At 40.6% G+C, this 12,296-nt stretch overlaps 1 protein-coding gene across 1 annotated transcript; it reads left to right on the forward strand.

Moving 5' to 3' along the window:
* Positions 1-1,576: 1,576 nt before the first annotated feature.
* On the forward strand, positions 1,577-3,216 carry LOC121965603 (olfactory receptor 52E4-like). The gene has a single exon (XM_042515737.2). It carries the CDS (start codon positions 1,618-1,620, stop codon positions 2,563-2,565), a length of 948 nt encoding a protein of 315 aa, XP_042371671.1. The 5' UTR covers positions 1,577-1,617; the 3' UTR covers positions 2,566-3,216.
* The last annotated feature ends 9,080 nt before the right edge of the window (positions 3,217-12,296 follow it).

A 12,296-nucleotide genomic window follows, 5' to 3' on the forward strand; every position in this document is an offset into this window, starting at 1 on the left:
TGGATATTCTGAATGAAGTATTTTCTGATTACGTCATGTGGGATATGATGATGATGTTCAGCTTTTAGGAGCATTATTTGGACGTGTGCAATTTGCTATTTTGATGCAAAGAAGCAAAATGACAAGCAACTTTTCTATTGACTGACGTAATAAATGACATGTTAGGGCACGTTAATCATAGTTTGCACAGCTGCATGTTAATGGAAATATATAAACAAGTCACATAGTCATAAGTCAGTGGGTCTATTATCTTTTCAAAGAAATGGCACAAAACCTGAATACTTTGTGCATGTGAGTGTGGTGGGTGAGGAGAGACAGAGCTGCTCGTGTATCTGTGTCTTCAGCTGTGAGTGAGAACGATTCCCGAAACATTTTCGTGTCACTTTCAATCACCTAAAGTTACATTTTATTTAATTCTGGTTGGTGCCAAAGTTGCAGGTGGACTCTTGTTCTTAACATGAAGATACAACCCAGAAAAGCATGTTGGCATTGTACATTTCTGCAAACCGCGGATACCTTAATACATTTTTGCAAATTATTCCATCAGTTCGTCTTCCTCCCGTCACCCGTGGGCCGGGCACTGGGCCAGCAGGCTGAGCAAAGCACTGCAAACATCCCTCTCTCCAGCAAACACTTTCCAGCTCCTCCTGGGGAACCCTGAGGTCTTCCCAGACCAGAAGAGATATATAATTCTCCTGTTCTTATAAGCCTCCTACCAGTTGGACGGAAAACCTAGAACGGGAGGAACCAGGAGGATCCTGATCAGGTGTTGAACCACCAGAGGGACACAGTTTTAAAAGCACATGTAGACCAGACGCACAAACTCCCACGACCCCTCCAGCAGCCCTGCAGGGTAAAGAGTTGATCCACTGATCCAGGACCAGGATGGAAACCCTCATTGTTCCTCCTTAATCGAGGTTCGACAATCGGTCAGAGTCTCCTTTCCAGCAGTAAACCTTCCCAGGGAGGCCGAGCAGTGTGATACCCCGATAACTGGAGCACACCCTCCGGCCCCCTTTTTTGAAATTGGGAACCACCGTCCCGTACTGCCATGCCACACTGCAAAGGCACGTCAGCCAAGGCAGCCGGACGATGTCCAGAGCCTTCAGCATCTCACTGCCAATCTCATCCACACCCGGCGCCTTGCTGCTGAGGAGCTTTTTGATGACCGCATCGGCCTCTGAGTCTTCGGACTCTGCCTCCTCACCGCAGGATGTAATGTACATTATTTCGAAGCGGATACGTTGAATCAGAAAGTTTCTGTTAACTTGTGTTTAGGTGTAGGCATAAAAAACAGCTGGTGAAGGTTCAGAAAGGATCACGTCAAAGCTGAAAACACTCATGTTTGTTGGCACAAAAGCTGCTAGAAAAGCAGACAGGTGGAACGCCGAGAAGGACGTTTGGTGTTGAACACCCCCCCCCCAAGATACATCACATTAGAAACATTGATATGACACGTCTCGTTTTCAGGAAGGTTCAATGTCACTTTTACTTGTGGCGACTGGACTGTGTGACGTGTGCGTTGATAATCAGATCACGGATTATTTCACTGAACTGTTTAAGTCTTTGTCTCTGTTTTCAGGTGATCCAGCTAAAACCCTGAGTGAGGACGACAGGATGGAGAACGTCTCCTCGCACACACATTTCCTCCTGGACGGCTTCAGTGAGCTGGGAGCGCTGAGGCCCGTCCTCTTCATCCCGTTCTTCATCATGTTCGTCGTGGCGCTGTCGGCCAACTCCCTGCTGCTGTACGTCGTCGTTTCACAGAGAAGCCTCCACTCGCCGATGTACGTCCTCATCGCCGGCATGGCGTGCGTGGACCTGAGCCTCCCGCTGTTCTTCGTCCCCAACATGCTGCTGAGCTTCCTGTTTGACTGGAGGGGGATCTCTCTGATCGGCTGCCTCGTTCAGATGCACTTCGTTCACTTTGTAGGAGCTTTTCAGTCGACTCTTCTGGTCTGGATGGCGCTGGATCGCTACTTTGCCATCTGCACGCCACTCTACTACCACGAGCGCATGGCGTTACCCAGATTCCTCAAGTTCATTATCCCGCTTGTAGTCAGAAATGTCCTCATGGTCACCCTGTTTGTGAGTCTGGCGGGATCGTTGTCGTTCTGCGCTGAAAATGTGATGAACCACTGTTTCTGCGAGCACATGGCCTTAGTGCAGCTGGCCTGTGGAAGCACCGCCATCAACAACCTGGTCGGGTTAATGGCCATATTTCTCATCCCTGTGGCCGACTTCGTCTTCATCGCTGCCTCCTATGTGGTCATATTCAGCTCCGTGCTGAGCTCCGGCAGGTCCGCGGTCAAAGCGCTCCACACCTGCTTCACCCACATCGTGGTCATCACCGTCAGCCTGACCATTGCACTTGTTGCTTTCCTGTCGTATCGGATCAGAAACGGTCTTCCTGCCGCCATGAGGGTTTTCTTCAGCACCATGTACCTGTTGTTCCCGAGCTGTTTCAACCCGATCATCTACGGCATCAGAACCGCAGAGATCCGACAGCAGATCCTGAAGACCCTGATGCATAGTCGCTTTGTCCGAACTGTTCGTCATTCTTAAGAAACCACTCAAAACCTGATGTAAAACACATCAAATGGAAGCCCACTTACACGGTGTGTCAGAGCTGTCACTAATATTTTGCCCTCCTACAATAAGTCAATGTGCAACCGGACGGAATCGTCTTAGTAGCTGCTGACTTTAATGAACTCATCCTTCAACACCAAAGATGTAGCAGGAACAAGAATAACTGTAATTTCATTTTTTTTTAACTTTGTTTAAAAAAAGGGGGGGGTCAGGAGGATGAGCACAGGGGTCTGGTGAGGGATTTTGCCGTGTGGTGCCGGTCCAACAGATTGCAGCTGAACACAACAAAGATCTCCATTGTCGGTCTGCCCCACTGTCCGGACCGATCTCCACTGAAGGGACCAATGTGGACATGGTTAATTCCTACAAACACCTCTACAACTCCTCCCCTCAGGGATGAGGGAGTGCTAGAGACTAAGGGTGGCTCAGGGCAGCTCTATGAGAGCACCTAGAGGGACTGTGCAGTATGCTCTGGACAGTGCAATATGGTTGAAATATAGCTTAGATGTGTGCAATATGACTGGACTGTCTTTTAGCCCTCCTCCAGGCCCTCTTTAGTTAAACAATGCCTTAATTATTTCCTATGTACAGTACAGGCCAAACGTTTGGACACACCTTCTCATTCAATGCGTTTTCTTTATTTTCATGACTATTTACATTGTAGATTCTCACTGAAGGCATCAAAACTATGAGTGAACACGTGGAGTTATGTACTTAACAAAAAAAGGTGAAATAAGTGAAAACATGTTTTATATTCTAGTTATAATAATAGCCACCCTTTGCTCTGATTACTGCTTTGCACACTCTTGGCATTCTCTCGATGAGCTTCAAGAGGTAGTCATCTGAAATGGTTTTCACTTCACAGGTGTGCCTTATCAGGGTTAATTAGTGGAATTTCTTGCTTTATCAATGGGGTTGGGACCATCAGTTGTGTTGTGCAGAAGTCAGGTTAATACACAGCCGACAGCCCTATTGGACAACTGTTAAAATTCATATTATGGCAAGAACCAATCAGCTAACTAAAGAAAACCGAGTGGCCATCATTACTTTAAGAAATGAAGGTCAGTCAGTCCGGAAAATTGCAAAAGCTTTAAATGTGTCCTCAAGTGGAGTCGCAAAAACCATCAAGCGCTACAACGAAACTGGCACACATGAGGACTGACCCAGGAAAGGAAGACCAAGAGTCACCTCTGCTTCTGAGGATAAGTTCATCCGAGTCACCAGCCTCAGAAATCGCAAGTTAACAGCAGCTCAGATCAGAGACCAGATGAATGCCACACAGAGTTCTAGCAGCAGACCCATCTCTAGAACAACTGTTAAGAGGAGACTGCGCGAATCAGGCCTTCATGGTCAAATAGCTGGAAACCACTGCTAAGGAGAGGCAACAAGCAGAAGAGATTTGTTTGGGCCAAGAAACACAAGGAATGGACATTAGACCAGTGGAAATCTGTGCTTTGGTCTGATGAGTCCAAATTTGAGATCTTTGGTTCCAACCGCCGTGTCTTTGTGAGACGCAGAAAAGGTGAACGGATGGATTCCACATGCCTGGTTCCCACTGTGAAGCATGGAGGGGGAGGTGTGATGGTGTGGGGGTGTTTTGCTGGTGACACTGTTGGGGATTTATTCAAAATTGAAGGCACACTGAACCAGCATGGCTACCACAGCATCCTGCAGCGACATGCCATCCCATCCGATTTGCGTTTAGTTGGACGATCATTTATTTTTCAACAGGACAATGACCCCAAACACACCTCCAGGCTGTGTGAGGGCTATTTGACCAAGAAGGAGAGTGATGGAGTGCTGCGGCAGATGACCTGGCCTCCACAGTCACCGGACCTGAACCCAGTCGAGATGGTTTGGGGTGAGCTGGACCGCAGAGTGAAGGCAAAGGGGCCAACAAGTGCTAAACTCTTCTGGGAACTCCTTCAAGCTTGTTGGAAAACCATTTCAGATGACTACCTCTTGAAGCTCATCGAGAGAATGCCAAGAGTGTGCAAAGCAGTAATCAGAGCAAAGGGCGGCTATTTTGAAGAAACTAGAATATAAAACATGTTTTCACTTATTTCACCTTTTTTTGTTAAGTACATAACTCCACATGTGTTCACTCATAGTTTTGATGCCTTCAGTGAGAATCTACAATGTAAATAGTCATGAAAATAAAGAAAACGCATTGAATGAGAAGGTGTGTCCAAACTTTTGGCCTGTAATGTAGTTTTAATGTTTATATTTTTTACTAGTGGTCTGTCAACACCTAGCCAATATGTTTGTGTTTTTTTTTTATGTCAGACATCCAGTTATCAGCTGACAGTTAAATTTTGCTACGGGGAATAATAAAGTGTCTTCAATCAAACAGTAGCATGTTGAGGATGATAATAGCATTAAACGTTGAAAAAACAATCAAAAAAGTCAACATTTCAAATGCTGAAAAAGTCATAATTAATTCGAAAAATGCCATACTATAGCATGTCAAGAAAAAACAGTTCAAAAAAAGTTATTCCAAAATTCTAAAAAAAAGTCATAGTATAGTATTTTGAAGATGGTTATAGTATTGTTACTAGAATAAGAGGTCTAAATAGTCAACATTTCAAATGTTGAAAAAGTCATAGTATAGTATGTTGAAAATTGCCATCCTATAGCATGTCGAAAAAACGGTTAAAATAGTCACAGCATAGCATGGTGAAGACGATTATAGTATTGGTCACCAAACAAACGGTCCCAAAAGTCAACTTCCCAAATGTTGAAAAAGTCATAGTATGTCAAAAAAACGGTAGAAAAAATAATAGTTCCAAATGTAAAAAAAAATCATAGTACAGCATTTTGAAGATGATTATAATTTTGTTTGTTGATGAAACGGTCCAAAAAGTCAACTTTTCAAATGATGAAAAAGTCATAGTATAGCATGTAGAAAAAGCCACACTATAACATGTTGAAAAACAGTTCAAAAAGTAATTGCTTTAAAAGTGGAAAGATGTCATAGGATAGAATTTTGAACATGATTATGGTATTGTTCGTCGAACAAATTGTCAAAAAGGTCAACAGCTCTGGACCCATGGCAGGGTCCTTGAGGGTGCATGGGAGTTTGCCCAATCAGTCCACATGTGCTTTGTGGACTTGAAGAAGGCATTCGCTCGTGTCCCTCAGGGAGCCCTGTTGAGGGTTCTCCTGCAGTATGGGGTATCGAACTCCCTGATATGGGCCGTCCTTTCCCTGTACAACCGGTGCCAGAGCAGTCACCGATTCTCTTCATAACTTTTCATGGACGAAATTTATAGATGCAGCGAGGGTGTTGAGGGGATCCGGTTTGGTGACCTCAGGATTGGGTCGCTGCTTTTTGCAGATGATGTGGTCCTGTTGGCTTCATCAGGCCGTGACCTTCAGCTCTCACTCAATCAGTTTGCAGCCGAGTGTGAAGTGGCTCAGAATCAGCACCTCCAAATCCAAGGCCATGGTTCTCAGCTGGAGAGTCTCGGCCCCACGCCCCTACCCCAAAGAAGTGGAGAAGAAAGTGAAGGTGAAGGTAAACGTTGCGACATTTTCAACATGCTAACTTCTGCAGTTTTTGGCCTTTTTAAAAAAACTGTATGCTGTGGCGCAACTCTAAAAGCTTTAATAACTAGTTTTAAGCCATCTGGACACATCAAATTTTTCGACAGACTATAGCATTGCCTTTTATTTTTTAACATCCTATTTTATGGTGTTTTTGGTCATTTTTTAAAAGTTTCTTTGCTATGACGTGCCTTGGCATGGTATTTTATGCTTTTTTGATGTGTTTTCAGCTGTTTTTGGGACATGTCAAATTTTGACATTTTTCCATACTATAGCCTTGCCTTTTCGGTCATTTTTCCGAAATCCTATTTTATGGTGTTTTTGAATGTTTCTGAAAGTTTCTTTGCTATGGCTTGTCTTCCTATGCTATTTTACGCTGTTTTGAGGTGTTTTCAGCTGTTTTTGGGACGTGTCATATTTTGACATTTTTCCATACTATAGCCTTGCCTTTTCGGTCATTTTTTGGATTTTCAGCATTTGGGTGTTTTTGGCCATTTCTGAAAGTTTCTTTGCTATGGCTTGTCTTCTTATGCTATTTTATGCTGTTTTGAGGTGTTTTCAGCTGTTTTTGGGACGTGTCATATTATGACATTTTTCCATACTATAGCCTTGCCTTTTCGGTCATTTTTTGGATGTTCAGCATTTGGGTGTTTTTGGCCATTTCTGAAAGTTTCTTTGCTATGGCTTGTCTTCTTATGCTATTTTATCCTGTTTTGAGGTGTTTTCAGCTGTTTTTGGGACGTGTCATATTTTGACATTTTTCCATACTATAGCCTTGCCTTTTCGGTCATTTTTTCGACATCCTACTTCATGGTGATTTTGAATGTTTCTGAAAGTTTCTTTGCTATGGCGTGTCTTAGCACGCTATTTCATGCTGTTTTGAGGTGTTTTCAGCTGTTTTTGGGATGTGTCATATTTTGACATTTTTCCATACTATAGCCTTGCCTTTTCGGTCATTTTTTGGAAGTTCAGCATTTGGGTGTTTTTGGCCATTTCTGAAAGTTTCTTTGCTATGGCTTGTCTTCTTATGCTATTTTATCCTGTTTTGAGGTGTTTTCAGCTGTTTTTGGGACGTGTCATATTTTGACATTTTTCCATACTATAGCCTTGCCTTTTCAGTCATTTTTTGGACATCCTACTTTATGGTGATTTTGAATGTTTCTGAAAGTTTCTTTGCTATGGCTTGTCTTCTTATGCTATTTTATGCTGTTTTGAGGTGTTTTCAGCTGTTTTTGGGACGTGTCATATTTTGACATTTTTCCATACTATAGCCTTGCCTTTTCGGTCATTTTTTGGATGTTCAGCATTTGGGTGTTTTTGGCCATTTCTGAAAGTTTCTTTGCTATGGCTTGTCTTCTTATGCTATTTTATGCTGTTTTGAGGTGTTTTAAGCTGTTTTTGGGACGTGTCATATTTTGACATTTTTCCATACTATAGCCTTGCCTTTTCGGTCATTTTTTGGATTTTCAGCATTTGGGTGTTTTTGGCCATTTCTGAAAGTTTCTTTGCTATGGCTTGTCTTCTTATGCTATTTTATGCTGTTTTTAGGTGTTTTCAGCTGTTTTTGAGACGTGTCATATTTTGACATTTTTCCATACTATAGCCTTGCCTTTTCGGTCATTTTTTGGAAGTTCAGCATTTGGGTGTTTTTGGTAATTTCTGAAAGTTTCTTTGCTATGGCGTGTCTTAGCACGCTATTTTATGCTGTTTTGAGTTGTTTTCAGCTTTTTTTGGGACGTGTCATATTTTGACATTTTTCAATACTATAGCCTTGCCTTTTCGGTCATTTTTTGGACATCCTACTTTATGGTGATTTTGAATGTTTCTGAAAGTTTCTTTGCTATGGCTTGTCTTCTTATGCTATTTTATGCTGTTTTGAGGTGTTTTCAGCTGTTTTTGGGACGTGTCATATTTTGACATTTTTCCATACTATAGCCTTGCCTTTTCGGTCATTTTTTGGATGTTCAGCATTTGGGTGTTTTTGGCCGTTTCTGAAAGTTTCTTTGCTATGCCTTGTCTTCTTATGCTATTTTATGCTGTTTTGAGGTGTTTTTAGCTGTTTTTGGGACGTGTCGGTCTTTTTTGGATTTTCAGCATTTGGGTGTTTTTGGCCATTTCTGAAAGTTTCTTTGCTATGGCGTGTCTTAGCACGCTATTTTATGCTGTTTTGAGTTGTTTTCAGCTTTTTTTGGGACGTGTCATATTTTGACATTTTTCCATACTATAGCCTTGCCTTTTCGGTCATTTTTTGGACATCCTACTTTATGGTGATTTTGAATGTTTCTGAAAGTTTCTTTGCTATGGCGTGTCTTAGCACGCTATTTCATGCTGTTTTGAGGTGTTTTCAGCTGTTTTTGGGACGTGTCATATTTTGACATTTTTCCATACTATAGCTTTGCCTTTTCGGTCATTTTTTGGAAGTTCAGCATTTGGGTGTTTTTGGTAATTTCTGAAAGTTTCTTTGCTATGGCTTGTCTTCTTATGCTATTTTATGCTGTTTTGAGATGTTTTCAGCTGTTTTTGGGACGTGTCATATTTTGACATTTTTCCATACTATAGCCTTGCCTTTTCGGTCATTTTTTGGACATCCTACTTTATGGTGATTTTGAATTTTTCTGAAAGTTTCTTTGCTATGGCTTGTCTTCTTATGGTATTTTATGCTGTTTTGAGTTGTTTTCAGCTGTTTTTGGGACGTGTCATATTTTGACATTTTTCCATACTATAGCCTTGTCTTTTCGGTCATTTTTTGGATTTTCAGCATTTGGGTGTTTTTGGCTATTTCTGAAAGTTTCTTTGCTATGGCGTGTCTTCTTATGCTATTTTATGCTGTTTTGAGGTGTTTTCAGCTGTTTTTGGGACGTGTCACATTTTGACATTTTTCCATACTATAGCCTTGCCTTTTCGGTCATTTTTTGGATGTTCAGCATTTGGGTGTTTTTGGCCGTTTCTGAAAGTTTCTTTGCTATGGCTTGTCTTCTTATGCTATTTTATGCTGTTTTGAGGTGTTTTCAGCTGTTTTTGGGACGTGTCACATTTTGACATTTTTCCATACTATAGCCTTGCCTTTTCGGTCATTTTTTGGATATTCAGCATTTGGGTGTTTTTGGCCGTTTCTGAAAGTTTCTTTGCTATGGCGTGTCTTAGCACGCTATTTTATGCTGTTTTGAGTTGTTTTCAGCTGTTTTTGGGACATGTCACATTTTGACATTTTTCCATACTATAGCCTTGCCTTTTCGGTCATTTTTTGGAAGTTCAGCATTTGGGTGTTTTTGGCCATTTCTGAAAGTTTCTTTGCTATGGCTTGTCTTCTTATGCTATTTTATGCTGTTTTGAGGTGTTTTTAGCTGTTTTTGGGACGTGTCGGTCTTTTTTGGATTTTCAGCATTTGGGTGTTTTTGGTAATTTCTGAAAGTTTCTTTGCTATGGCTTGTCTTCTCATGCTATTTTATGCTGTTTTGAGGTGTTTTCAGCTGTTTTTGGGACGTGTCATATTTTGACATTTTTCCATACTATAGCCTTACCTTTTTGTCATTTTTTTGACATCCTCCTTTATGGTGTTTTTGAAAATTTCTGAAAGTTTCTTTGCTATGGCGTGTCTTAGCACGCTATTTCATGCTGTTTTGAGGTGTTTTCAGCTGTTTTTGGGACGTGTCATATTTTGACATTTTTCCATACTATAGCCTTGCCTTTTCGGTCATTTTTTCGATGTTCAGCATTTGGGTGTTTTTGGTCGTTTCTGAAAGTTTCTTTGCTATGGCTTGTCTTCTTATGCTATTTTATGCTGTTTTGAGTTGTTTTCAGCTGTTTTTGGGACGTGTCATATTTTGACATTTTTCCATACTATAGCCTTGCCTTTTCGGTCATTTTTTGGACATCCTACTTTATGGTGATTTTGGTCGTTTCTGAAAGTTTCTTTGCTATGGCTTGTCTTCTTATGCTATTTTATGCTGTTTTGAGTTGTTTTCAGCTGTTTTTGGGACGTGTCATATTTTGACATTTTTCCATACTATAGCCTTGCCTTTTCGGTCATTTTTTGGACATCCTACTTTATGGTGATTTTGAATGTTTCTGAAAGTTTCTTTGCTATGGCTTGTCTTCTTATGCTATTTTATGCTGTTTTGAGGTGTTTTCAGCTGTTTTTGGGACGTGTCATATTTTGACATTTTTCCATACTATAGCCTTGCCTTTTCGGTCATTTTTTGGACATCCTACTTTATGGTGATTTTGAATGTTTCTGAAAGTTTCTTTGCTATGGCGTGTCTTCTCACGCTATTTCATGCTGTTTTGAGGTGTTTTCAGCTGTTTTTGGGACGTGTCATATTTTGACATTTTTCCATACTATAGCCTTGCCTTTTCGGTCATTTTTTGGATTTTCAGCATTTGGGTGTTTTTGGCCATTTCTGAAAGTTTCTTTGCTATGGCGTGTCTTCTTATGCTATTTTATGCTGTTTTGAGGTGTTTTCAGCTGTTTTTGGGACGTGTCATATTTTGACATTTTTCCATACTATAGCCTTGCCTTTTCGGTCATTTTTTGGATGTTCAGCATTTGGGTGTTTTTGGCCGTTTCTGAAAGTTTCTTTGCTATGGCGTGTCTTAGCATGCTATTTTACACTGTTTTGAGGTGTTTTCAGCTGTTTTTGGGACGTGTCACATTTTGACATTTTTCCATACTATAGCCTTGCCTTTTCGGTCATTTTTTGGACATCCTACTTTATGGTGAGTTTGAATGTTTCTGAAAGTTTCTTTGCTATGGCGTGTCTTAGCACGCTATTTTATGCTGTTTTGAGTTGTTTTCAGCTTTTTTTGGGACGTGTCATATTTTGACATTTTTCCATACTATAGCCTTGCCTTTTCGGTCATTTTTTGGAAGTTCAGCATTTGGGTGTTTTTGGTAATTTCTGAAAGTTTCTTTGCTATGGCGTGTCTTAGCATGCTATTTTACACTGTTTGGAGTTGTTTTCAGCTTTTTTTGGGACGTGTCACATTTTGACATTTTTCCATACTATAGCCTTGCCTTTTCGGTCATTTTTTGGACATCCTACTTTATGGTGATTTTGAATGTTTCTGAAAGTTTCTTTGCTATGGCTTGTCTTCTTATGCTATTTTATGCTGTTTTGAGGTGTTTTCAGCTGTTTTTGGGACGTGTCATATTTTGACATTTTTCCATACTATAGCCTTGCCTTTTCGGTCATTTTTTGGATGTTCAGCATTTGGGTGTTTTTGGCCGTTTCTGAAAGTTTCTTTGCTATGCCTTGTCTTCTTATGCTATTTTATGCTGTTTTGAGGTGTTTTCAGCTGTTTTTGGGACGTGTCATATTTTGACATTTTTCCATACTATAGCCTTGCCTTTTCGGTCTTTTTTGGATTTTCAGCATTTGGGTGTTTTTGGCCATTTCTGAAAGTTTCTTTGCTATGGCGTGTCTTAGCACGCTATTTTATGCTGTTTTGAGTTGTTTTCAGCTTTTTTTGGGACGTGTCATATTTTGACATTTTTCCATACTATAGCCTTGCCTTTTCGGTCATTTTTTGGACATCCTACTTTATGGTGATTTTGAATGTTTCTGAAAGTTTCTTTGCTATGGCGTGTCTTAGCACGCTATTTCATGCTGTTTTGAGGTGTTTTCAGCTGTTTTTGGGACGTGTCATATTTTGACATTTTTCCATACTATAGCTTTGCCTTTTCGGTCATTTTTTGGAAGTTCAGCATTTGGGTGTTTTTGGTAATTTCTGAAAGTTTCTTTGCTATGGCTTGTCTTCTTATGCTATTTTATGCTGTTTTGAGATGTTTTCAGCTGTTTTTGGGACGTGTCATATTTTGACATTTTTCCATACTATAGCCTTGCCTTTTCGGTCATTTTTGGACATCCTACTTTATGGTGATTTTGAATTTTTCTGAAAGTTTCTTTGCTATGGCTTGTCTTCTTATGGTATTTTATGCTGTTTTGAGTTGTTTTCAGCTGTTTTTGGGACGTGTCATATTTTGACATTTTTCCATACTATAGCCTTGTCTTTTCGGTCATTTTTGGATTTTCAGCATTTGGGTGTTTTGGCTATTTCTGAAAGTTTCTTTGCTATGGCGTGTCTTCTTATGCTATTTTATGCTGTTTTGAGGTGTTTTCAGCTGTTTTTGGGACGTGTCACATTTTGACATTTTTCCATAC

Source organism: Plectropomus leopardus, chromosome 6 (genome assembly GCF_026936395.1).
Source record: "Plectropomus leopardus strain MGB_pleo_1.0 chromosome 6, ASM2693639v1, whole genome shotgun sequence".
NCBI lineage: Eukaryota > Metazoa > Chordata > Actinopteri > Perciformes > Serranidae > Plectropomus > Plectropomus leopardus.

Excerpts from the sequence above, each read along its gene's own strand:
- LOC121965603 (XM_042515737.2), top strand. The coding sequence starts at position 1,618 with ATGGAGAACGTCTCCTCGCACACACATTTCCTCCTGGACGGCTTCAGT.